This window comes from Chelonus insularis, unplaced genomic scaffold (genome assembly GCF_013357705.1).
Source record: "Chelonus insularis isolate UGA/USDA-ARS -01 unplaced genomic scaffold, ASM1335770v1 contig_117_pilon, whole genome shotgun sequence".
NCBI classification, from domain to species: Eukaryota; Metazoa; Arthropoda; class Insecta; order Hymenoptera; family Braconidae; genus Chelonus; species Chelonus insularis.
The window spans coordinates 397,016-420,948 of NW_023276358.1; the positions used below are offsets into that span (position 1 = coordinate 397,016).

General features: G+C 30.4%; 6 protein-coding genes across 8 annotated transcripts; 3 read left to right on the forward strand and 3 right to left on the reverse strand.

Annotated features, from left to right (window-relative positions):
* Positions 1–1,163: 1,163 nt before the first annotated feature.
* Positions 1,164–5,130, reverse strand: LOC118065088 (U7 snRNA-associated Sm-like protein LSm10). Its single transcript, XM_035080145.1, has 4 exons — positions 4,785–5,130; positions 4,598–4,715; positions 4,320–4,510; positions 1,164–1,287 (listed from the first exon to the last, which is right to left on the reverse strand). The coding sequence occupies exons 1-3, from the start codon at positions 4,931–4,933 to the stop codon at positions 4,340–4,342; spliced, it is 438 nt and encodes a 145-aa protein (XP_034936036.1). The 5' UTR covers positions 4,934–5,130; the 3' UTR covers positions 1,164–1,287; positions 4,320–4,339.
* Acat2 (Acetyl-CoA acetyltransferase 2) lies at positions 1,633–4,233 on the forward strand. Its single transcript, XM_035080123.1, has 8 exons — positions 1,633–1,801; positions 2,195–2,316; positions 2,393–2,505; positions 2,676–2,875; positions 2,944–3,173; positions 3,289–3,477; positions 3,588–3,750; positions 3,852–4,233. The coding sequence occupies exons 1-8, from the start codon at positions 1,756–1,758 to the stop codon at positions 3,968–3,970; spliced, it is 1,182 nt and encodes a 393-aa protein (XP_034936014.1). The 5' UTR covers positions 1,633–1,755; the 3' UTR covers positions 3,971–4,233.
* Positions 5,119–9,326, forward strand: LOC118065063 (VWFA and cache domain-containing protein 1). The gene is made up of 2 exons (XM_035080111.1): positions 5,119–5,834; positions 5,903–9,326. Exons 1-2 carry the CDS (start codon positions 5,342–5,344, stop codon positions 8,950–8,952), a joined length of 3,543 nt encoding a protein of 1,180 aa, XP_034936002.1. The 5' UTR covers positions 5,119–5,341; the 3' UTR covers positions 8,953–9,326.
* A 975-nt stretch (positions 9,327–10,301) lies between these two features.
* Rpn1 (regulatory particle non-ATPase 1) lies at positions 10,302–13,588 on the reverse strand. The gene is made up of 4 exons (XM_035079765.1): positions 13,359–13,588; positions 12,475–13,208; positions 10,753–12,392; positions 10,302–10,680 (listed from the first exon to the last, which is right to left on the reverse strand). Exons 1-4 carry the CDS (start codon positions 13,434–13,436, stop codon positions 10,379–10,381), a joined length of 2,754 nt encoding a protein of 917 aa, XP_034935656.1. The 5' UTR covers positions 13,437–13,588; the 3' UTR covers positions 10,302–10,378.
* An 81-nt stretch (positions 13,589–13,669) lies between these two features.
* Positions 13,670–22,781, forward strand: Vlet (Valette). 3 transcript variants are annotated; one of them, XR_004690102.1, is made up of 5 exons: positions 13,670–13,781; positions 13,843–14,206; positions 14,282–14,488; positions 19,185–19,339; positions 21,893–22,029. XR_004690102.1 is itself a non-coding variant. In XM_035079782.1 (4 exons), exons 1-3 carry the CDS (start codon positions 13,753–13,755, stop codon positions 14,480–14,482), a joined length of 594 nt encoding a protein of 197 aa, XP_034935673.1. In that variant the 5' UTR covers positions 13,670–13,752; the 3' UTR covers positions 14,483–14,488; positions 21,893–22,781. The 3 variants fall into 3 exon arrangements, 2 of the variants coding, with proteins under 2 accessions (XP_034935673.1, XP_034935679.1); XM_035079782.1 differs by lacking the exon at positions 19,185–19,339 and having other exon boundaries at positions 21,893–22,781; XM_035079788.1 differs by lacking the exons at positions 19,185–19,339; positions 21,893–22,029 and adding an exon at positions 14,739–15,081.
* Positions 14,515–21,972, reverse strand: LOC118064883 (uncharacterized). Its single transcript, XM_035079799.1, has 10 exons — positions 21,845–21,972; positions 20,695–21,691; positions 18,201–18,746; positions 17,770–18,078; positions 17,404–17,703; positions 16,974–17,276; positions 16,555–16,857; positions 15,203–15,347; positions 14,936–15,096; positions 14,515–14,873 (listed from the first exon to the last, which is right to left on the reverse strand). Exons 2-10 carry the CDS (start codon positions 20,828–20,830, stop codon positions 14,530–14,532), a joined length of 2,547 nt encoding a protein of 848 aa, XP_034935690.1. The 5' UTR covers positions 20,831–21,691; positions 21,845–21,972; the 3' UTR covers positions 14,515–14,529.
* Positions 22,782–23,933: the final 1,152 nt, after the last annotated feature.

Sequence of the window (23,933 nt, forward strand, 5' to 3'; positions counted from 1 at the left end):
AATTTCATAATAAGAATAAACAATTGCTATAGAAATAATACAAAAGATAGATAAAACAAAGGATAAGCAACAATAATATTAATAATGAAAGTCTGATGCATATCAATTAATTCATTAGCTAATAAATTTTTAATCAAAGAATAAACTTTAAACTTGATGAAGCAAATCAAATTACGATGAAATTAATGTAATTATTGATAAAATTTAATGCTGAAATATATTTTAGTATAATGAAATATTAATTAATTAAAAAAGCTAAAGAATATGAATTTTTCTAATTTAGATTAAAATAGAAGAGAAAAAATTTCCGTAGTCTGAATGTAAAAAACATAAAAATCAATCGATTATACACATATTCCTTTTTCATTTATACTTCTTATTTTTTTCAATTTTCTTTATCCCTATAACCTCATTCTTTCTTACAACCCAAGCTTCTCAGTTTTGCCTTTCGAGGGAGGATAAAAATACGATAGGGCCAAGAACATCAGGACGGCCATTCAAACACATGTGTGGCGCCGGAGATTGCTTGGCACGAGTTTTTAAGGAATTCAAAAAAGAGAAAAAGAGTAAAGAATATAAAAAATATTACACTTTTATCAATTAGAATTTTTTTCTTTTTTTAAAATTTATAAATAACTGTTAATTTAAATGAAATTCTTGAAAAAATTGTAAATATTTTAGTCTATTGAATAGATTCTTTTTTTTTTGGATCAAATACTTAAAGGGTAGACAATGTGTGTGTTCACCTGACTACAATGTCCCCTCTCTCATTCAATTAAGACTGTCAAAAAGTTGTGTGTTTAATAACCTGACAGATATATCACTGATACAAAAATAACTCACATGAATTGTTAACTACTGAACACTTGAATTTTTATATAATATTAGTAAATATTAATATGAAAAATGACTTTTTTGTCGTGTATCAGCAACGTTCCATGCCCCGGGTCAACGAGCATGAAATGTACAGATGGCGATTTTTTCATGACAATATTAAAGAATGAATGATTATTGTATATTTTATAATGCTCAATAATGTTGAATAAATTATTCTACATATTAATCACAGTGAATAAACATTTAAATATTCAATAATTACCTCGTTTATTGCCGAGCTCCAAAATCTCCACCTTGTTGTCAGCCATCTTAGCACCAGTCACTGATCACAATGCACGATGGGTAAAAACAGACTGAGAAATTTTACGCGACTACCGCGCCACCTCTATGATGTTCTATTAACTATGTGAAAATCCCGCTCCTTTCAAATTTTCACTCTAAGTTTCATTTCTAAAACAAATAATTTCGTTGACTCTTTAATTGTGATGGAAGTTAATAAAATATTATCATTGTTGTCTTGTAATAATTGTTCCATTTATTTATAATAACAAATAGAGTTTTAAAAAAAGAATGTAGAATAATAAGGCAACAATATCATTGAAATAAATATGTTCATTTTCAATAAATAAGTATAAAAATTAAATAAATTTTATAATTTTGAATGTATAATAAAGAAATCATTAAATATTGAAAGTTACAAGTAATCGTGAGTATTAATTTATTTTTATATATTCAGCTCAATCCGTATCTATACAATTGCTGTATTCGAAGACTCCATGGATTGGAGTATATCTATCAGCATATATAACACGACTGGTTGGCTTATTTCCGCTATTTCTTTGAGCGGCAGTAGATCGTGACTTTGTTGAGTATTTAAGTTATTGTATTTTTAATACATAACGTTGAAAAATTGCAAAAATGACAACTGAAGTGGTTATTGTGTCAGCTGTTAGAACACCGATAGGTAAATGAAATTAGTCGAATTATTTTCATTTCATCACAAACCATATTTTTTCATTAAAATTATGTGGAAGACTTTTAAAATACCCATCATTTTATAGTGCACAAATATTTTCATGATGCAACATAAAAAAATATGTCTTATTTTGCATATGTTATCAAAAAGTTACTTGACAATGTAAATTAATAACTCAAGGGCATCTATTTATTTCAGTTAACTCTTCTAGAAACCGGTTTAGTTATTATATTTAAAGTAAAATTTAATTATATTCGACTTACTTTTTCTTGTACAACCTACTTCTAAAAATCCCGTTAATGTTAGAAAGTTTATTTTACCAGTCATCTTAAAATTTTTTTTTTCATATTTATGTTTATAAAATAAACTTTTTGATTATAGGATCATTTTGTGGATCACTATCATCCTTGAAAGCATCTGACTTAGGTAGCATTGTAATAAAAGAATGTCTATCAAGGGCAAATTTGAAACCATCAGACGTTCATGAAGTTGTTATTGGTCAAGTAAGGTTTATCCAAACTTGAAAATTTAATTTTTTCGTTATAATAACAACTATTGATAATATATCTAATACTTCAGGCATTAACAGCTGGACAAGGTCAGAATCCGGCTCGCCAAGCAGCTATGAAAGCAGGAATTCCAATAGCAGTGCCAGCATATGTATTGAATATGCTTTGTGGTTCTGGTCTGAAGTATGTACTATTCATATCTTGATGACTTTTAAACATAAATGCTATTATTGAATTTCCGTCAATTGGAGAATAGAAAATTTACATAACAGATATGATAAAAAGAACATTCATATGCTCTCCAATCTTCTATGCCATATGTACGTGTATTAACAATTATCATTATTTTCTAGAGCAGTCGCAAATGCTTATCTCTCTATTAAGTCCGGTGAATACGACGTAGTTGTTGCTGGAGGTCAGGAAAGCATGAGCCAAGCTCCCCATGTTATTCATTTAAGGAATGGCGTAAAGCTCGGTAATGGAACTATGATTGATACAATGCTATTTGATGGTCTTACAGATGCATTCACCAATGTTCATATGGGCATAACAGGTATGATGAGTTTGAATTTTAAAATAAATTTCTTTATTATTTACTAAATCATCACTTTTTTCAATTAGCTGAAAATATTGCCAAAACATATAATATAAGCAGAGAAGAACAAGATAATTATGCAGCCAAATCTCAACAAAGAGCTGAAGCAGCAATCGCTGCAGGACATTTTAAAAAAGAAATAGTTGCAGTTGAAGTACCTAATAAAAAACAAACGACAACAGTATCGGTTGATGAATATCCTAAATCAGGAACAACGGTCGAAAGTTTGAAAAAACTTCAACCAACATTCTTAAAAGTAATTTTCTCCTTCAATTATTTCAGATACTATTAAATAAATACCGAGAATTTAATATCAGTTGAAATAAAATGAAAAGATTATCCTGATTAAATATGAAAAAATATTTTCTTAGCAAGATGGAACTGTAACTCCTGGGAACGCATCAGGAATAAATGACGGAGCAGCTGCAGTTGTACTGATGTCAGCAAAAGCTGCTGCTAGTAAAGGAATTCCAGTATTAGCAAATATTGTTGCAATCGCCCAAGCAGGTGTGGAACCTAGTATTATGGGTATTGGTCCAATACCAGCCGTAGAATTAGTAGTAAGTTATTATTTACTTTTATTGTAATAATTAAAATAATATGTCCTGTGATTAATGCTGATTAAGAAATTTCAACATACATAAAACTACTAGCAAAATAATTGTTACAGTTAAAAAAGGCTAATTGGAAAAAAGAAGAAGTTGATTTTTATGAACTAAATGAAGCTTTTGCTGTTCAATCACTCGCTTGTTTACATGAGTTAGGATTAAACCCGGAAAAAGTTAACGTTTGTGGCGGAGCTATTGCTCTCGGGCATCCTATTGGAGCTTCAGGTAATTCTAATTCATGGATATGAAGACAAATTTTCAATCAAATGGTTTTACATATAATTTTATGTGATAAAGTTTTTTATGGAGATTATTCTTTTTTCAAGGAACCAGAGTTTTAGTCACACTTGTGCACTTACTAGAACGGACCAATGCTAAAAAAGGGATAGCATCATTGTGCATAGGTGGAGGAATGGGCATTGCAATAGCCATTGAAAGAAAATAGGAATAAAAACCAAGCATTCAATATTAAATAAGAAAATACTGCAATTGATGACAATTTCTTATAGACTATTTTTGTAATGTTATGAAATATGGCTTGTGCATTATGGTAGATATTTAGCACATAATTACTAATGATCAAGTGTCTTACTATTTTAAAAGATGTTTAATATTGTTAATAATGTATTGATAATCCTAAATATTTGAATGGAAAAACTATTATCATTAATTTTAATAATGGAGTAATGCGAAAATCAGTATTTCATCAATTTTATACAATTTATGCGATTATTATAAAGTAAAAGGCAATTTAAAAAGTTGAATACAAAAATAGTAATTTTATTATTACTTACTGGTATAATTTTTTAAAAAATTATTTCTCTTTTTTTTGTAAAATATTTTGTACTTCTGCTTTGTCATCGGTTAATTTTTGTTGTATTTTTTTCATTTTGAGCGTACGCCCTTGTGTAGAATTTTTTAGTGGATTTTTCATTTGATGTTTCATTCGTCCAAGCTGTTCATTTATTGCTGGTACCATGCGAATCTAATATCAAAGTATATATGAATGATTGAATGAATGATTACATTATATAAAAAAAATCTTTATCAAATAAATAATAAAGATACTTACATTTGGAGGAATGTGAACACAACGGATGTTTCGAGCTTGGACAAAAAAGGTATCAAATTTGAATTTATTACCAACTGGATCCGTAAAAATACATTTACTCATGACAACATTCATATACCTATGAAATAATTTATAAAAATAACATTTGTGATGTTTTATACAAATACAAAAAATTTAAATTATTTACCCATCAACTTCATGAACAGTACCAAATATATAAGCTTCATTTCGAAGATCAATTGTGGTTTTTTTATTTTCTACGGCTTTTAACAATATTGATAAAGTATTATAAAAAAAAAATTTTTCTTTAGTAGTAGACAATAATGGTAAATTCATATTTAATTTAAATTATTAATAACAAATATTTATTCTAGTTTTTTGTGATGTTTTTTTCAACTTGGATTGAAATCTTTCTCATGTTGTTTACATCATGTACTATTGTTCAGACGTGCATTGTACATAGTTGTTTAAAGAAATATTGCGCCAACAGGCGGCGCTTTGGATCGCAAAAATAGGTTAGTTACGGGGGAAGCAACAAAAGAATTTACCAATTATTGGATAATAATTTGTTTAAGTGTTGTATCGAATTTAAATTCAACTAATGGTAGTAATATGTAAAGAGGAAACATTAGTAATCTAAAAAGTGATTATTAAAAATAAATATTCTATGAGAAATATACAAACTGCTGGTATTTTAATAAAAATTCTCAATGAAGACTTTGTTTACCCGCGAAAACCAACGAGATGTCGATTTATCTCACTTTATTTATTTGTCTACTTTTTATGAGTGGTGTTATTTTGAAGGAACATTTAATACACGCTCATTTTGAATTAGAAAATGACAATGATGGAGTGGAATGCCAATTTGGTCGTGCACTTCGCAAACAGGTTAAACCCACGCCACTCGGCGGTATGTGTCTCAAGGATATTGTTTCACGTCTATCTAAGACTCTTCGCTCTATAGGCAACGATGAACTTGGATTAAAGGAATTTCAAAGAATGCTAGATCAACTTGATTTCTATGAAGTTCCTGATGATCCTGCTGCTGCTCTAGAATCTCTTGTTGACAATATTAATCTCCAACTCGAAAAATTTTATGATATCCTTCAAAGAAGTCTAGATATTGTTTCGCCAATGTTAGAAAAAAATTTATACGAACAATATTTGTATTCGGAACAATCACAATTTCCAGCTCAACAAGAAAAGTCACGAGATTTTTGTACACAAGTAGAGCAAGGTAAAGTATTAAAATTTATTGTTAAACAATCAATTGTAACTAATTGTAATATTTTTTTATTTTTTTAGCACTGGCGAATAATTTGAGATATGATCGATGGAAACAGTTGCGAATATTGCCAATAAAGAGACCAGGAAAAATATGTGGACAAGCAGGACCTGTTCGCAATATTGGATCTCTATTTTTATCTCAATGTAACAAGTCGAGAAATGTTATTGTTTTAATGGAGCACGGATCATTTATGTCAGAAGAAGACATTGCATTAGCCCGAGCATCAGCCAAGACAATGGTCGACATGTTGTCAGATCTTGACTTGATTGCATTTGTTAATTTAGCTGACCAAGGAGCTATTTATTGTAAAGATAACCTTTTAAAAGCTACGGATGTTAATAAGTATCAGTTAATTAGAAAAATAGATTCTGCGCCGAGAATTGATGTTGAAAATGAATCTATTGATTTTAAAATACTTACAAAGAATTTAAATGGTAATGTTGTCGTTGTTCATATTACAAACATGCTTAAAGACGTATCAAATGTTGAAAATATTGTGAAAAGTATATCTTCGAATAATCTAACAGTTTATTTTCGTACAGCGTTGATTCTATCTGATCTCAAACCAAGTGTTAATGTTGAAGAAACATTTATAAATGAAACTACTGCCACATTGCCGACAAATAATCCACTTGGATATGACATAGCAAGATTATTTGCTAATTTAGATTGTCCACAAGCCAACAAGAAGCATTTTTATCTTTCGGATGTATTTTTAGATCCTTTTGGAAAGGCTTTATCTGTGTCAATAGCACGTGCAACTGACAAAGTTTTAATTTCTCTAGATGTGAAACTACGAGAATTCGTAGAGAAAATCACATACTTCAATGCCGGTCCAGTAAATTCAGCAATATTATTTGATAAAAAAGGATTAGTATGGATGCATAAAAATTTTCCACGGATTGAGACTCTTGTGGAACAGCCAATTAAAGTTTATTTAAGAGATATCGAAAATCTGGATCAAAATTTGGTTGATGAAATGATAACCATTACACAAGGATCAAAACTAACACAAAACAACTTGCACAAAACAGTCAAATTAAGCTGGAAACATTTGAAATATTTAGATTTGATAGTGTGTATTGTTTCTGAAACTAAAAATATCACCAGATCGGTGGCTAAATTTCCTCCACCACTTCCAGATAATATTTTACATCACCGACTGGATTTAGTATCCCAAAGTTTAGCTGATAGCGCTGAACTGTGTCTAGATCGTCGAAGTATTGTTAGTCCGTTAAGTGCCGTTATGTACTTATCACCTTGGTGCTTAAATTCGTGGCGAGAAGATCTTACTTCTTTGATGAATTTTCAAAGTTACATGGCATATATCAAAGATGCTACCAGAATCCTCGCTAATCCTGGATTAGGCCAATTCGTTCGCAGAGATGCTGCGATGCTTGCACAAATTGTTGATCTATTTAAAGAGCGTCATGCTAAAAGTCCGTCTAAAATGTTTTTTCTAAGAAGATACGTTGCAGCAGTAGAAAGTGGAGTTGTTGAAGTTTATCCAGGAATGGCTTTAGATTCAAGCTTGGATCCAAGAAAAAGAGCATGGTATGGTAAAGCTATAGATTACCCAGGTAAAATAGTCTTAAGTGGACCTTACCTAGATGCTGGAGGAGCCGGATATATTATTAGTTTGAGCCAAACGATTTTTAAAGGTCTAAACTTGACAAGTCATAGTCCTGAAGATCCAGTTGTTGCTGTAGCTTCATTGGACACCACTATCGGCTACGTAGCAAGATTATTAAGAGATATGTTACCTTTTTGTAATGAATCCATGATCAGGTGTTTCTTGATGGATGATAAAGGATATTTAATTTTTCACCCATCCTTTTTGGAGCCTGCTGGAAAACTTGAAGCTCAACATCTTACTCACAAGGAACATCTTGTTGCCGTCGATATCCTTAACCATGAATTTTTCGTGAAGAAGAAAGTTTGTGCTAATCACCTAGATGGCACAGTTCAAAGATATTATCAATTTAATACATCTTTATCAGAAGTTTTAACGAATATAATTCATGGAGAAAATTGTGTTAAATATCAAATAGCTGCTGTTCCTAACACTAATCTTTTTTTCGGAGTAGTTAATGAAACGTGTGCATCTTCAGCATTTTGCCCATGCTCTACAATGGATCGATTTTGTTTTAACTGCAAAAGAATGGAACAAATGGAATGTGAATGTCCTTGTGAGTGTTCTCTCTACTCTTCAGGATGTAAAAATACATCTTCAGTTAATAATATTGAACCTTGTGTACCTCCATACGAACAAGGTATTGTTCCTACAACTCGATGGGATCGCGTTTCTATACCTGCACATCTAACACTTAATCAGTGTCCTTCACTAAATTGTAAAGCTTATACAAGTGAGTCTGAATGCCTAGGAATTGTTGGATGTCAATGGTGCTCTCTGGATATCGATGGAGAATCATTCTTAGGCAACCCTTTTTGTTCTGAGGATTATACTTGTTTCAAAGGTGTCTTGGGTACACCTTTACCGTATAGTGATGGATTTTATAATTCTCAAGCGGCTGGAGATAGTGTTGGTAAAGAATGGCCATCAGTAGGACCGGTTGCTGGAGGGATTCTTGCAATAGTTTTGATTTTTGGAGTAGCTTTATTTTGTTATAGACTTCATAGTGTGCAATCTGGATTGGAACACCAATGTTTACATCTTCACGGATCTCCAGACACCCTTCGAATGACTCATATGGACATTGGCCTTGGCGGTAGTGCTACTGACGCTGATCCTATTGAATTGGAACGTTCAAAAAATCATCTTGATTCTTTGCTACATGAAAGTACACCGCCGATTTCGCCTTATCGAGTTTCTTCAGGGTATAGACGACCTCCTGGAGGTGACAGTGATCATGGATACAGTACAATGACACCTCATGATGATACAGAACAGCAATCTTTCGCAGAACCTCTTCTTCTTGTTAGTGCAGCTCTTGATTCAGAATTTAATTGTACTAGACCAGTATCTCCGATTACTCATCTTGAGTCACCGCATCGTGTTTTGGTGCCAGTCACCGTCCATCGAAATATGGAAACTAGTTATTGTTAAATTAATTATTTTATTTTTATTGCCGTTTTATTGCCAAAATTATTTATGAAATTTTTTTTTCATCAGCTTTATTTGAACTGATTTTTTTCTTATAAAAAAATAATTGTTATTAACACTACCAGTGTATATGCGATTCTTTTTCTCCATAGCATTATGGACATGTGACGTAAAATCGTGCCAATGAATTGATATTTTATACTCTTAAGCTGTTTGAAACGTACAGACTGATTGAAAAATTGCCACATATTTTTATACAATGATCAATGAATTACTTAAAAACGCATTTTATACATTTTTTTTTTACATAGATTTTTAAACTAGACGGGTGAATCAGGGGTTAATTAGTAATTAACTAAACAAATTTTATACATAAGACTCGGTATTATTTTATTATAAGCTATTTTTTTTATTGTAAAATAATAAAAGTTAGAAAAAGATGAAAAAAAAAAATGAATTTGTTTTTATTTTAAGGTAGTATGGGTAAAATATGAAAATAAACTTAGAGCAGTTAACCTATTATTACATTAAAGATAAGCATCTAAATAATGTTTTATTCAAGCTTGACGATGCCTTATTGACTTTTTTAATGAAATATTGAAAATTAAAAAACTTAGTTTTTACGTTGACTCAATTGGATCCCGTGCGTTATTCTTTTTACAAGACCAATTTGTATTGTGCGCTTGTGCAGGTAAGCCAGCCTAATAACAAACATCTGAAGTGTACTTTTCTCTGTTCTAACTAGCAAGAAATTATTATTGACAAACTTTTTTTAACTAAGTACACTTGGAAGAAAATTATGAGTGGCTTGCAGATGTTAAAGAAAGATTAAAAGGAATCTTCTGTCTCTAAAGGAACACATGTTTCGTTACTCTCTAAACAAATTTTCACAATTTGTCTTTGATTTGATGTTCTTATCAATGAAAAAGGGCAGACGAACGCAGAGCAACATGATGAGTCGTCTGTCAGCATGGTCATGTGCAGTAACATACATAAAATACATCACGAAGCGAAGACGGTTATGAACGAACTGTCCGTATAAACAACCCCATTGACCTGCTGAAAGGTCCGTATGACTACGTTGTTCAGCTAGATGTTGGCGTAGCTTCCGTAATTTCTATCATTTTATTTTATTTTAACTAAAAGAAACTATTCTATTCATGTCAATTAATTATAAAAATACTATTTTACGAATTAAGAAACATTTTATATCAATATTTTGGTTTTATTTTCTAATAAATCATCATATTATGGTAAAAATATGTGTATTGACTTTAACTGCGTAATGAAAATAGTTAGATGTCGATGACAAGGGCCAAATATGAAGAAAATTATAAAATTATAAGAAAAACTTTTCCATGAATTTTTTTTTAATATATCTTAAGTTATCATTATTATTTTAATATTATTAATCCTTAGTTTGAAGTAACTAAGGAACAAATTCTGGATTTTTTCTTAAGATAACAAAGCCTTCCATAATTGGAGTTAAGGGAATATATTCTTCAGTTGCAAGTTCAGCTCTTTCTCCATAAGCTAACAATACTGGAGTTGTATGTGTTTGGAAGCCAGTAATTGTTTTAGGCTTTCCAGCTTGACCAACAACATCCACTGCAATTCCAACTCTAACTGGTACTGGAAGCGGGTTCAATTCTTCATCAAAAGTAACGAGCATTCTAGGTTGCATGGCTGCTGCCAAAGTGTATAAAAGATAGTGGGATCTTCCAAGAATAACTAAAAGTAAAATGTATTTATTTATTTCAATCGATTAAAAAAATATTTCCTTTTTGACTATTTAATACTTACTGTTTTTGACATCAAGAAATCCGATAATAGTTGCTAAAAGTCCAGCCAAAGCTACAGGACTTAACAATTGTCTGTCACTGTGATAAGGACATAATGTAAGAGTTCCTTTTCCAAGATGAGTAAGACCCTGTGCAATTCGAACCATGAAGAGATTGTTAGGATCTTTAGCATGATACTGAGCAAGCTGCCGAAGCATAGCAGCTAGACGAGCGTTATTAGTTCCTGCACCGACTAGACCCATAGCAAAGATAGCATTATGAGCCACTTCTGGGTCACTATCGTGAGAGAACTTGGACAAAGTATCAATGATATTGAGTTTTGGATTGGAGACGGATATGAGACCCAAAGCCAAAGGTACTGATCTCCGAATAACGGGTTCACAATAGCGTAATAAATGCCCAAAAGTTCTATAGGCCATTTCTGACCCAATTTCTTCACCCATTGCAATTAAAGCAATTCCCAAAACAGCTATTGCTTGTCTAGAACTTAAATCTTTCTCTTTTGTCTTGTCCTTTTCCTTATCCTTTTCTTTTGAATCTTTGTCTTTCTCTTTATCATCTTTCTTTTCTTTATCCTCTTTATCTTTTTTATCCTTCTCTTTGTGATTTCGATCAGACTTGTCATCTTTTTCATTCGATGGTTCATAATGTTCAGAGCAAATATGAAGTAAATGCTGAATCTTCAAGACATTACCAGTTCCTGCATAAGCACATACTTCTACTAAAGTGGTTGACATTGATTTAAAAGGTTCAGGAATAATTTCTAATGCTGCTATGATGGCTTCAGCTGCTTCTTGTTTGCCCAAAAAGCACAGAGCAAGACCCAAAGGTAAAAATCTTGCATAAGTATCTTTTAAATCTGCTTCTGTTTTTTCCATGAGACAATGCATAATTGCTGTTGTTACATAAATATTACAAGAACCAACTGCAACCATTCCCAAAGCTAAACCAGCTGTTCCAACAACTTCCCAATTGGATTTAGGGTCTGTAAGAACTGGAGTTAAAAGACTGAGTACTGCTTCACGATTAGAACCTGCGTATGCCAATCCTAAACCAACAATTGCTCCGATTCTCAATGTGTTACTGCTGTGAAGTACGTAGTCTGATAAAAGAGCTAATGCTGGATCACATTCATTTCTTACTCCACAGTTAACAATTCCACAAGCTAATAATGCTCCAGATTTGATGTAATCTTCAGAGGAATAAAGATACTTATCTATCGGAGTTAATCCTCCATCAACATCCCATAATAGCACAAGACCTAAAGATGCGGTTGCACTTAACATGCCATGCTCTTTATTTTTAAATAACCATTTATTTCCATCATCAATTAAAAGCTTATCCTGGCCAAATGCTGCATTAACAAATCCATTTACAAAACTTGCAGCAAGATTTTGACGTGCTGAATCTACTTGACCACCACCAAAAGGAGGTCGAGAATTTTCTAAATGCAGTTTGTAAACGTCTTCTGGAGTTTTTGGCTCCATTATATCTAATTCTCGAGCCAAGTTTAAGAAATGATTATTTAAATGGGAATTCGACATAATTTCAATTAAATCATCATACTCCATTATAGATTCGGGAAGTTCTAAGAAAATTTGTTGACGACCTAGCATATATGCTAATTGTTTTTGAATTGACCTGAAAAATATTGAATGGCAAGTTGACAATTTATTTATTTACTAACATACTTACAAAAAAAAATAATTCAATGACTACTTACAAATCTGTGCAGCTTAAGAAAATGTATCCAACAAGATTCAAATCATTAAGTTGCATAGCAAGCCGTAAAGCTTGAGGATATTGTCGAAACTTTCTATACAATTTCCAAGCAGCTTTCAAAAGTGTACTATTCTCTGGATCAGCAACATAAGGGACACAAGATGTGAGATATAAGCAGACTCTTTGATAAGCACTCTCATCAACAAACCGTTGCAATAAATCAAGTCTCTCGATTTCCATTAATAAATCACAGGCTTCAGTTTCAGCATTATGAGCCATATTATAAGGAATTATTTCATGAACTAATTCTATTAATTTCTCAGTATTTGATGCTGCATCTTCTCCAGTACTAACTTCGTCCCATTCTGCAGCTAACTCTCCAGATAAATGTCTCACGTATTCATGACCCCATTCACTAAGAGGTAAAGAAGAACCGCTTAATCGGAATTTAAGACATTCTCTACCTTCTCCCATGGTCATTGCTAAGACTGAAATAATATCAGAGCATAATTCTCTTGATTCAGTATCATCAAGTTTTTGATAAATAGCTTTCATTGTTTCATAATGTGGACGCATGAACTTTAGAGGTTTAGGAACGCTTGTCATTGATGTAGTTGAAGCACGAATATGTGCTCGAAGTTGTTCGAGTGCTGGAAAATGAAGACGACGATCAGAATCTTGAAGACGTTCAACTAGAAGCTCTAATTCTTCTTGAAGTTGCTTATCTTCTTCAGACTAAAAAAAAGTTAATAATTTAATTGAAAAGACTTTATAAATCTACTTATTTTTCGAATATTTCAAATGTCATCTTTAAATTAAAAAATGAGTAAGTCAAAAGATGACGAAAAAAAATGAACACAATAAATTAATAAAGAAGTAACTCACAAGATCATTTTTCTCTTCCTCTTTATTATTTTTAACCTCTTTAGGCGCACTGCTTTCAGCTTTCGTGCTTTCCGGCATTTTTAGAGTAATGTTTTAAGCAATCAATATTAAATTAATTCTTTGTTTGCGAAAACTTCCCGTCAAACAATTATAAGAATTGTAAATGAAAAGTAAGGTTATAATTCTTTTTTATGCGATATGCGAGTCACCGTGTGTGTGGTGATCTCTTCCGAGAATGTGTATCATTAAAAATAGAGACCAGCAAATGGAGCGGTACCTGGAGGATACATTTTGAAATAAAATTAATTCGATGAAAACACAGCTGGTCTAACCTTATTATCATTACATTTCTAATAATTTAAATTTTATTATTATTCATTTAATATAAATAATTATGACATCGTGGATTAAAATAACTCCAAGGTTTGTTGTTATAGTATAATTATCATAATTTTATGGTAGTACAATAAAAAATTTATTTTAGATTTCATCAAGGATTAGAGGTGATTTCTAAACTTGATATCGGTAAATTTCGTTTACTAGTCAATCATATTTGTCAAGAATTGTTTGTAAATAATGATGGAAAAATATTTAGCGAAGATGAGGAAGAAAAACTAATAACTTCCCTCAGTTTAGAGAAAGAAACGTTAAATTTATTAATTGATATAATAATATTAATATACTCGCAAGCAGCATTTAGCGTTGTAAAGCCTGCAGTGATGGAAAATACTATGAAAGAATTATTTCCCTTATCAGAAGAAAGTATTTCAGTATTTGTCAATGCTTGGATTACTCATGGAAAACGAATTATTGATACTCTACGTCAAAAATCCATTTTTCCAAATCAGGTATATCTCAAGTTTTTATTTATTTTTTATAATTAAATTCTTGTTAAAAAAATCTTTGAATAATATTATTCTAAGGTTGAAAACATCAATTGGAGTTTTAATATCCAAGCCGCGTCTTCATCAGCATCTTTTGATAATAAAATGAATGTTTTATTACAATTAGCAATGACGGGGAAAGAAAAAGAAAAATTAACTGTCGAGATGGATAAATCGAGTTTATCTGATTTATTTGAAAATCTAGAAAAAATTCAAAACCAGTTGGATGCTCTCAAATAAAAAAAGGTAAAGTAAAAGTATTATAATTTTATACAAATGGTTTATTATTATGATACATTGAATCGTTCATAAACTGATGATGTTTGATTACGACCTCGATCCATGTTTCCATAAAATTCCGAATTTCTATATGCATCATTGCTCGAAATTCCTGATATTGAATGCAATGAAGATCCGTCCGATAATCGCGATTCTACCGTTCGTGAACTATTATTAGTATTTTTATTACGGTTATTTGATACGGTCGTTTTTATAGGAGCTGTTTCAAATATTCTCGATGATTTGCTTGTAAAAAATTTAGTTTTACACACTACCAAGACTACCACTAATATCATGAGAAATAATATTAGAGTTGTTACTGCTCCAACAATCCAACCCAGTTTTTCATCGTCTAATAACAAAAGAAATATTAACTTTAACTGATATGTTAAGTATAGAACAATTTCAACGTACCTTTTGAACGAATAAAAAGATTCACAGTACCATTCCCTAGTTGATAAGAGCTGCCATTTATTTCAAGAACAAATTGGCAAATCCATAAACCCAAATCATTCATATTTGGTTTGAACTGCAGTGTACAAATTCCAGACGTATAATTCAATTGCACATTTTGTCTATTTAATTATTTAGGTGCATTCATAATTATACTTTTTGGTCTAACATTAAATTTCTAATTATTTTACATAAGTATAACATAAAATTTTTATTGTAAAAAATCACCTTAATTTTATAGTATCGTTCATCGTTCTTTTTTGATTGGTTTTATGAAACCATCGACATTTAGTGTCCAATGGTAAAGGATTTATTCGACAACCCATGCTAATTTTTTCATTGAGATTTCCAAATATTGTAACTACTACTGGTTCTAAAATTACATCATTAAATTTATAAAGTGTTCTGTTTTTTTTTTTTATCTGACTACTTATCTAAAATATTTTTTTTTTTATAAACTATTGAATAATTCTTACCGTTGAACTTCTATGTAATTCTTCTGATTCTTTATGATGAATGACTCACATGTGCAAGTGCTTTGAATAAAAGTTAAGCGTGAATTTCAGTGCACTCTACAATAATTTTTGAGCACAAATTACTACTTTTTGTGAATATTTCTATTTGCTAAACAACACCAAAATAATGGTTGATATATTTGATAAATCTCCACAGGTTTTTCAATTTTCTTCATTTTTATTCAATATTTATAATAAGATATAAAATTTTATAAGATGACATTACTTAAATTAAACATTAAAAAAACTGTAGAGTTGTGATTTGTTTGAAATCATATTTATTTTCTATGACAATATTCCAATCATCTTAAATATGAATAGTAAAAATAAATATTCAAGATATACAATCGGTAAATAAACTCAAAATTAATCATTACGTGCTATTTAAAAATTATTATAAAACAACATTCGAAACATTCTTGTCTTGTCAGATTTGTACATTTTTAAATCTAATTCTTAGCCTCTCCGTCGTATATTATAATATATAAAAATCACGATAGAAACATCAACTAATTTAATTTAAATTAATTTTTAATCAAAAAAATATTGTGACATGAAATAGAATGAGTGCAAATGATTAAATGAAAAAATGCTCCAAATGAAAATGCTATCATGCATAATAACATTTATAAAAGAATTATCGAGTATTATCGATTAGTGGCTAATGAGCAATTAAATAATACAACTAATCAGCTTTGATAAATGCCATTTAATTAATCACATTTAATATGTTTTAAATATTAAAATTAATTATTTGTCTATTTTTAACCCATGAACTGATTGTTCAAAGTCATGAATATTTTATTAGTTAAGAACATTTACAGAAATTTTAGTTTGAAGTAGAAAGCAAAAAGTAATTTTATCTTGCAATAATTAGCTTCAACACCTCATTTGTATTTAAATAAATTAGAAACATGTAAATGCAAGAATTTGTTGTTATTTCTACAACAAATGATAGAAGGAAAAATAGTTTCCACCACCTCTTTATAATTTTCTGATTGAATTAGAGTAAATTTAATGGTTCTGCATCATAATAATGAAACATCGTTCAACTATTAAGTATACCTGGTTCTAGTAGGCTAAGTTTAGTTGGTGGTGCATTTATGTAGGTTTCTGCACCATAAGCTTTCACACTACACGTCCATAGACCTTCCTGTTCGGCTAGGGCATGACTTAATCGAGCACTACAATTGCGACCTGCACTACCATCAGGTGTAAATTGGCTAATTACTACTGTTATATTTGAGTTGACTGGTGTCAATGACCATCGACATTGTTCGACTGCTGATGACGTAATGCACCTTAAGAAAACGCTCTCACCTGAATATATTTGTATATTTTGTAATAATTCCGAAAACTCGATTTTTTCTTAAACCAAAAAGAAAAGAATATATTAGTTTGCTTCTGTGATGTTGAATTTGAATAGATAAGTTTGTTTTTCAAGTACATATTTATTCAACTTATTTTGTCACTTCAAAACTTACCTTGATTATAAACAATAACTTTTGCAAATGCCGAAGTATGTATTACGTTAGTTGAGGGTATAGACACTTGGCAAGCCCAATATCCTTGATCTTCAAAGCGAATTTGTGGAAAATAGAGAGTACAGTTTCTTCCTAAATTTCCCGTACCAGGAAATTCATATTTCACAACAACCTTTGTGTCATCTAATGAATGCCACAGCCAAGAGCATTTTTCTATTCTATTGTTTGTTGTACACGCTAACGCCTCAGGAGAAGCTATCACTACAGATTTATTTTCTGGTATTTCCACGAAACTAATTTTTGCTTCATAAAAAAAAAAAAATCACGATTAAATTAGTGTAATTAATTATAATTCACAAAACAAAAGCAGAATTTATTAACAGTAAACGTAATACGTTAAAAGAATGCCAATAATTTGAGAGGTATTCACCTGAAGGTAAAAGAGTTAAAGTTGCTGGAGCAGCTTCATGAACTCGACCAGAGTGAGTCAATCTTACTCTGCAAGTCCATATCCCTTCTTCTTCATATACGACATTTTCCAACCTTCTCGAACAATCATGCTTGTTATTGTCATTTGGTACAAAATTTTTCTCAATTATGGGCTCTTTACTGGAGTTAAGGGGTTTCCAAGTCCACTCACATTGTACGACCGGTTTGTTTACCAGGCATTTGAGTAAGGCAGGTTCCCCCGCGGCTGTCTTGATACCTTGCGAAAGCTGTATGAATTCCACTGGAATTTATGAGCGAATTCCATAAATAGCTATGTTGTGAAACGCCAATTATTTGAGGGACGTACCTTCTGACACGAAAAACCATACGGGTTTTGCTTGGATGAAGCTGCTGTTTAGATCCGTTCGTACTCCACACGTCCATAATCCTTCATGTTGACGTAAAACATTTTTAAATTTAATGCTACAATCAGTATTGTTATCCCCGAATGCCGGAAATTTTCTCTTTTCTATATTCCATACTTCAGTCTGATTAAACAATCGCCATGACCATTGACATTCTTTCACTGGAGTTTCTGTTTTGCAAATTATTTCGCTTGATGACTCTAGTGCTGCTTCTTGGGTTTCATCAGTCTTCAGAAAAGTTATCGTTGGTTCTAAAGATAATATTCAGTAATTTAATATGATTGAAAAAAATTATCAAATTCTTTTTTAAAAAATATGATGATTAAATTTCATCAGAATTTTAAAAAAGTTATATCTTATGAAGAGTTCAAACCTGGTTTATCATTAGCAATATTTAACATTGCAGGACTAGTACTTGTAAATGAATCATTATGTGAAGTTCTTGCTGCACAAGTCCAATATCCAATTTGTTTATAATTAGTCTGTGTGAATCTTACAGAACAGTCATTGCTATTATTTCCAAAAGCTGGAAAAGGTTTCAATGGTAATGCTTGAGCCATAGTTGCCGGCGAGACAGTAGCAATTTCTGCAGTTGTTTCATTGGAATTTAACTGAGGGTTAATGTCCGGCAAGGGCAAATTAACTGGCGGCAATGGTTGCCAGGACCACTGACAATCTACTACAGGATGCGCAGTTCTGCATTCCAATAGAACAGATGATCCTAAAACTGTCTCGGTATTTTGAGGAGTATTAACAAAAATTACTGAATTCGTGGCATTATCACTCGGAATCGTAGTTCTAGATAAATGCTCATCAATATTAGAGATTGTTGATGATGGTGATGTTGAATCAGTATTTTCTATGGTATTTGAGTATAAATTAGTAGGCACATTCAGAGGGCCTTCAGTCGTAGGAATTCCTGAAAATAAAAGAAAAATTAAAAATCAATCAGTAATGAATTAAAAAATTATACAACCGTTCAATACTGTCAGTCATGATATTTTATTCTTTTTTATCAATTAATTAATTAAATAAAATATATATGCATCGGGTATTGACAGGAAATTGGCTAGCAATCACGTAGACCATCGTGTCGTGCATTGAGTTGATGCTACTGTGCCTACATTTGATACTAGATGCTTTCTACCAGTTATATGACCTATTGATACAATTCATTCAAATTTTTTAATGATATAATAACTTGAATTTTTTCATTATCATTGATATTATTCAGAATTTATATTAATTGGTAGACAAGTAAAATTTGTTATCTAAAATTTTGAATAAAAATAAATGGTTTATCAAAGTATATGTAAGAATGGTTGTGTGATATTTTGCCAAATTCCTTGCATTGCAGTGGGCTTAATGATCCTTGGAACCAGTTCTGTCACTCAGGATTGCGCCCTGAGCACGTCTTATATGGGCCATGAATCAAGGATCATTCGAGAATTCTTCATACAAGTATTACAACATTCCAATGTTAAATATCTCATGTTGCGGACAATGCACTGAGTGAGTAATTTTGTTTAATTATATTATCGTTATATTTTTAATCTCTAGGTCACGGTCCCTTGTTCTTCCGGTACTTTCTTTTAACTATTTAGTATGTACTTGTAATTAATAGCGATGTCAATGTCATTTACTGCATTTATATTCTATCGACATGTTCTAAATGAAAGTGAACTTGAGAGAGTCGTTTAGTATCCATATTTATGTGAAATTTTTTTGTCGATTTTCATCATTATTTATTTTCATTGATTTCTTAAAGCAAAACAAAGAAATGAACTTAAATTCATTTTTAGCAATAAAAGTTCAATGTCATTTTTGTGTTGGATTGCATAATATTTTTTCCTGTCTCCTATGAATCGATTTTAGAATTCTGTGAGTCTTTAAGAATGCACAAGCATATATCCTGTATTACGTAAATAATAAATTAGTAGTTTTAGATGAAGTAACATAGTAATGATGCAAATAATGTTGATTGTTGGTTGACATTGAAAAAAAATGAAGAGATAAAATTATTCATTTTTTTTCATAAACTTATATTCAGTCAATAAAATATTATTTGTTCTTCGCTATTTTATTTAATCATTTAACTACTGTTTGAAAGACAAATAAAATTAAAAACTATGCTTTTTTATAACTGGAGTTCAGTAATAATTAATTTTAATCTTGAACAAGCATCAACTTTGTAAAATATCATTAAAATTTTTAATGAACCTTATTTATAACTTATTTTTTTATGTTTTGAAATAACAAGCTTTTTTGTACAAAAAGAAAAGATTTAATACTCACAATGTGAATAAAGAAATTTTATTTATGTTTTGATGAAGCTTTTATTGAAAAAATAATTTATCTTCATTGTTTACTCAATAATGCAATTAAACAAATATTTTTTATTATTAATATTAAAAATTCTTTCAAAATAAAATTCTCTAAAATTTCCTATGTATTTTAATTTAATGAATATTTATAGAGATCTCGTTGTTCTAGTATAATTCTTTTAAAATAGGTATTCTTATGATAAATAATTTTTTTCCTATGAACATTAGTAATAATGATTAAAAACACATATAATATCATTATCTTTAAGAGTGCGCAAATGTTTTGATAAGTGAAACATGCATATTTTTGTATTCTTTGTGAATTTTAATATTTCTCTGGGAACAACAGCTGTTGAATTATGGTCTGAATACTGCTACTGAGTAAACAAATAGATATCAATTAATCAGTTGGTTAATTTAATGAAAATAAATAATGAAATAAATTTAAAAAAAAAAAAAAATAATAAATAAAATATTGATTGTCACTAAATTTTAGTCTGAGTAATAGAAGTAATTAAAGAGTATAAATAAACTTTTCCTTACCTAAAACAACTTTCAAATTGATGAAGATAATCCAGAGGAAAATTCTTGATAACATTTCCATTTGATATCTTTGCGGATTGCGACCACGTGTATCGCAGTCGCTTTCAATCGATGCCGGGTTATTATAGAAGGTCATCCACACCGATTCACCATTAATTTACTTTCGCAATTTTATTCGCAAGCATTCATTATAGCATCAATTAATATATAAAAATATACATTTTATTTCCAATTCACTGAACCTTTCAAAATAAATCAATCAATTCTTGAGGTATTCTATTAAATACTTTTGAATGTTGTCTTAAATACTACATTCAAATTTATCACAATATTTCCAAATTCAAATCTATGCTGTATAATTGAACTATTTAAGTTAAATTAATCACAATAATTAATTAGAAAGTCTATTGACAACTTTTTTGAATAATTTAAAACTATTTGAAAGTATAACTTTCAGTGTCTTCTTGTTAAAATAGTAGAAAGCAATATGTTTTTTGCAATAATTAAATTTTAATTTTCAGCGATTGGCAATTTTAAGTAAAACTTCATTTATAGTTAAATTAATGGCCAATAACAATTGATATTGATAACACAGTCATGAACGAACAGTCGCGGTTGCGCTGGCAAACGAAATCGTGCGGAACGTGTTCTGGCTCGTAATCGACTGTAGTGAGTATATTTGCCGTCGAGGTATCCGTTTTCCACTTCCTCTTCTACTTCTTCTTCTTCTTCTTCGTCTCCCTGTGTTTTTTTCTTTTGTCTCCTTCTTCTTCCTTTACCACTTTACTTGGTCGTATATTTATTTCACCTTCAACTATCACTCCACTGCTGTAATTCTCAGGTATGCTTTGTTGTTTGAATCAGCTTGTCGTTGACTCACTGTCGTTTAGTTGTAGGCGGGATGTCACACGTTCTTCTTTTTCTTTCCGTTTTTCTCTTTATTCTCAATAGAATCTATTCCAATTTCAACAAATATCATCACTTCACAAGACTAATCCTGTCAACAAATAATATGCTTAGTATTGATGGTGCTGAATGATTAGCAACTTAATATCAAACTAATTATTCAAATTATTGTTATGAAAATAGTCACGTAGCATGCACCATTTCATACGTTAATTCATTTAATAATTAATAATTAAATTGATACCTTGATAGTGATACAATAATTTCTAACTATAATTTTTTTGTTCAACAGTGAGCAGATGAATTTTTGCTACGGAATATGATGCACGCAGTGGACTTCAATATGGAATGCAGCAGCTAGTGATGATCGAATGTGTATTTATGATTGGTGTGTTTATCGAATTTTGCTGAAAGCTGCGAAAAATTGTGTGGGGGTTCTTTGGAGCCTCTTCTTGTTCAACTGGCAAGTCTGTCATCACCAATAGTCATCGTAGCGACCGTGACGGCGTCGACCGAGGCTGAAGCTATTGCCTGATGTTGAGACCCCGACCCCGCACACTTAAACCGCCTTTTCTCGTCCCCCTGCGTTCTTCTTTACTCGAACGATGTAGTACCGAACTGCTCGAGGAATTTGCTCGAGGTATTCGATCGGTATTCCGATCGTAATAAGAAGGTAGAGAAGATTCGCAGGAGAGAGGTCTGACCATCTCGTGCAATATTCTCAGACCTGATTCAGGAATAAAATTTTTTAAAAAACTTTTTTTTTTTTCAATGATTCATTTATTAAATGATTACAATAAAATTAAGTGGCAAAAAAAAAGTACGTAATCGTTTAATCTTCAGTTAAAAGCTTCCGGGACTTCCCGAGATTACACGAGACATTCCAGAGTGCATTCCGAGTTGTGTGACTCACATGGTGACATTATCATAAAGAATACCTTTCGTCATTCGAATAGGATTTCATAGATCTTCTCCAATGCAATTATTTTTAATAGAACAAAGATACAATTAATTATTAAATGATGTCATTTATCATTAAAAACGGTATAATAATTATTTTTTTTAATTTATACCTTCTATGATTAATTGCATTTATGTATAATTGTTTATAAACTAATCTTAACATATAAAATATAATTATTGTCATTTTTACGTATTGTAAATAAAATAATTCTAAGAAATTTTTATATAACACTCGAAGTAACTATTTAATTGAAGTTATTATCAACTAAGTTTATCACTTTTTTTCTAATATCTACATTTATTGTTTGATAAAAAATTAATATATATAATATATATATATATATAGACTGACGAAATATTTTGTCACTTATTTATGCGTCGCACGATATAATAGTTGTGTAAATGACAAGGCCATAGGTCCACTGTCACATCGACGACCTGTACAAAAATTCGACCTTGTTAATTAATGTTCTCCAAACAATACAACCACAATAAAATTAATGTTTGGTTTTAATATTTATTCATGAATTGGTCTCAAGAAATGGAAAGTTAAAAAAAAAAGTCAATAATTTCAGCTGTATGTTTACATGTCAGGATGTACATTCAAAGATCTAGTCTTTATTAATATATGCCATAAAGTAATAGTATTAAATTATATAACAATAGCTAGAAAAACGCAAAATGAATTTAATTGTGAACAAAATAATTGTTTGATGATTATCATCATCTAATAGTGTTTATTTATGGCAATATTGCAGAAAAAGTAGAAATAATTGTTTGGTTGTCTTTCTTTGAAAAAAACCAGAGTACAGTATCAATATTTCTATTTTAAAGATAGCTAATAAATCATGAATAAAAGATTTTATTATGAATGACTTTAATAAATCAATTGAAGTCACTGTAAATTTAAATAATGCAGAAGATTGATTTATAATGAAAAATTGATTAAACAATTTAATTTATAAATAGCAAATATGACTTTAACAATGGAGTATTATGATAATTGTCTGATGAGTATTTTATTTGAGATTTCTTGTAAAATAATCGATAAAACTTGTCGGAGTCAGCAGTGAAAAAATATTATTTTATTGCATTTTTTAATTTTATTTCAAGTATTTTCCATTGGATTTCCTATTAGATAGTATTACTGCACACGTTGCAACCTTCGTGTGAATTTTTTGATCATATCTAACAGAGATGACACAGGTAATAATATTGATAGCAATATAAATTGCATGTGAATGTCACATTGATTACGAATAGTATTTTCTATATAAATTTTATATTCTACCACTACGTAGAGTAGAATTTTTCGACAATAAAATATGCGAACATCCAAAACATAATCAATAAATATTTTGTATTCCATT

Excerpts from the sequence above, each read along its gene's own strand:
- Vlet (XM_035079782.1), top strand. The coding sequence starts at position 13,753 with ATGACATCGTGGATTAAAATAACTCCAAG. Across the intron at positions 13,782-13,842 it reads TGGATTAAAATAACTCCAAG|ATTTCATCAAGGATTAGAGG; the intron begins GTTTGTTGTTAT and ends AATTTATTTTAG. Across the intron at positions 14,207-14,281 it reads AATCCATTTTTCCAAATCAG|GTTGAAAACATCAATTGGAG; the intron begins GTATATCTCAAG and ends TATTATTCTAAG.
- Acat2 (XM_035080123.1), top strand. The coding sequence starts at position 1,756 with ATGACAACTGAAGTGGTTATTGTGTCAGCTGTTAGAACACCGATAG. Across the intron at positions 1,802-2,194 it reads AGCTGTTAGAACACCGATAG|GATCATTTTGTGGATCACTA; the intron begins GTAAATGAAATT and ends TTTTGATTATAG. Across the intron at positions 3,478-3,587 it reads TACCAGCCGTAGAATTAGTA|TTAAAAAAGGCTAATTGGAA; the intron begins GTAAGTTATTAT and ends TAATTGTTACAG.
- LOC118065088 (XM_035080145.1), bottom strand. The coding sequence starts at position 4,933 with ATGAATTTACCATTATTGTCTACTACTAAAGAAAAATTTTTTTTTTAT. Across the intron at positions 4,716-4,784 it reads ACTGTTCATGAAGTTGATGG|GTATATGAATGTTGTCATGA; the intron begins GTAAATAATTTA and ends ATTATTTCATAG. Across the intron at positions 4,511-4,597 it reads GTGTTCACATTCCTCCAAAT|ATTCGCATGGTACCAGCAAT; the intron begins GTAAGTATCTTT and ends CTTTGATATTAG.
- Rpn1 (XM_035079765.1), bottom strand. The coding sequence starts at position 13,436 with ATGCCGGAAAGCACGAAAGCTGAAAGCAGTGCGCCTAAAGAGGTTAAA. Across the intron at positions 12,393-12,474 it reads TTCTTAAGCTGCACAGATTT|GTCAATTCAAAAACAATTAG; the intron begins GTAAGTAGTCAT and ends AATATTTTTCAG. Across the intron at positions 10,681-10,752 it reads ATTTCTTGATGTCAAAAACA|TTATTCTTGGAAGATCCCAC; the intron begins GTAAGTATTAAA and ends TTTTACTTTTAG.
- LOC118065063 (XM_035080111.1), top strand. The coding sequence starts at position 5,342 with ATGTCGATTTATCTCACTTTATTTATTTGTCTACTTTTTATGAGTGGT. Across the intron at positions 5,835-5,902 it reads TTGTACACAAGTAGAGCAAG|CACTGGCGAATAATTTGAGA; the intron begins GTAAAGTATTAA and ends TTATTTTTTTAG.
- LOC118064883 (XM_035079799.1), bottom strand. The coding sequence starts at position 20,830 with ATGACCTTCTATAATAACCCGGCATCGATTGAAAGCGACTGCGATACA. Across the intron at positions 18,079-18,200 it reads TATTGCTAATGATAAACCAG|AACCAACGATAACTTTTCTG; the intron begins GTTTGAACTCTT and ends TATTATCTTTAG. Across the intron at positions 16,858-16,973 it reads AGTTATTGTTTATAATCAAG|AAAAAATCGAGTTTTCGGAA; the intron begins GTAAGTTTTGAA and ends TTTTGGTTTAAG.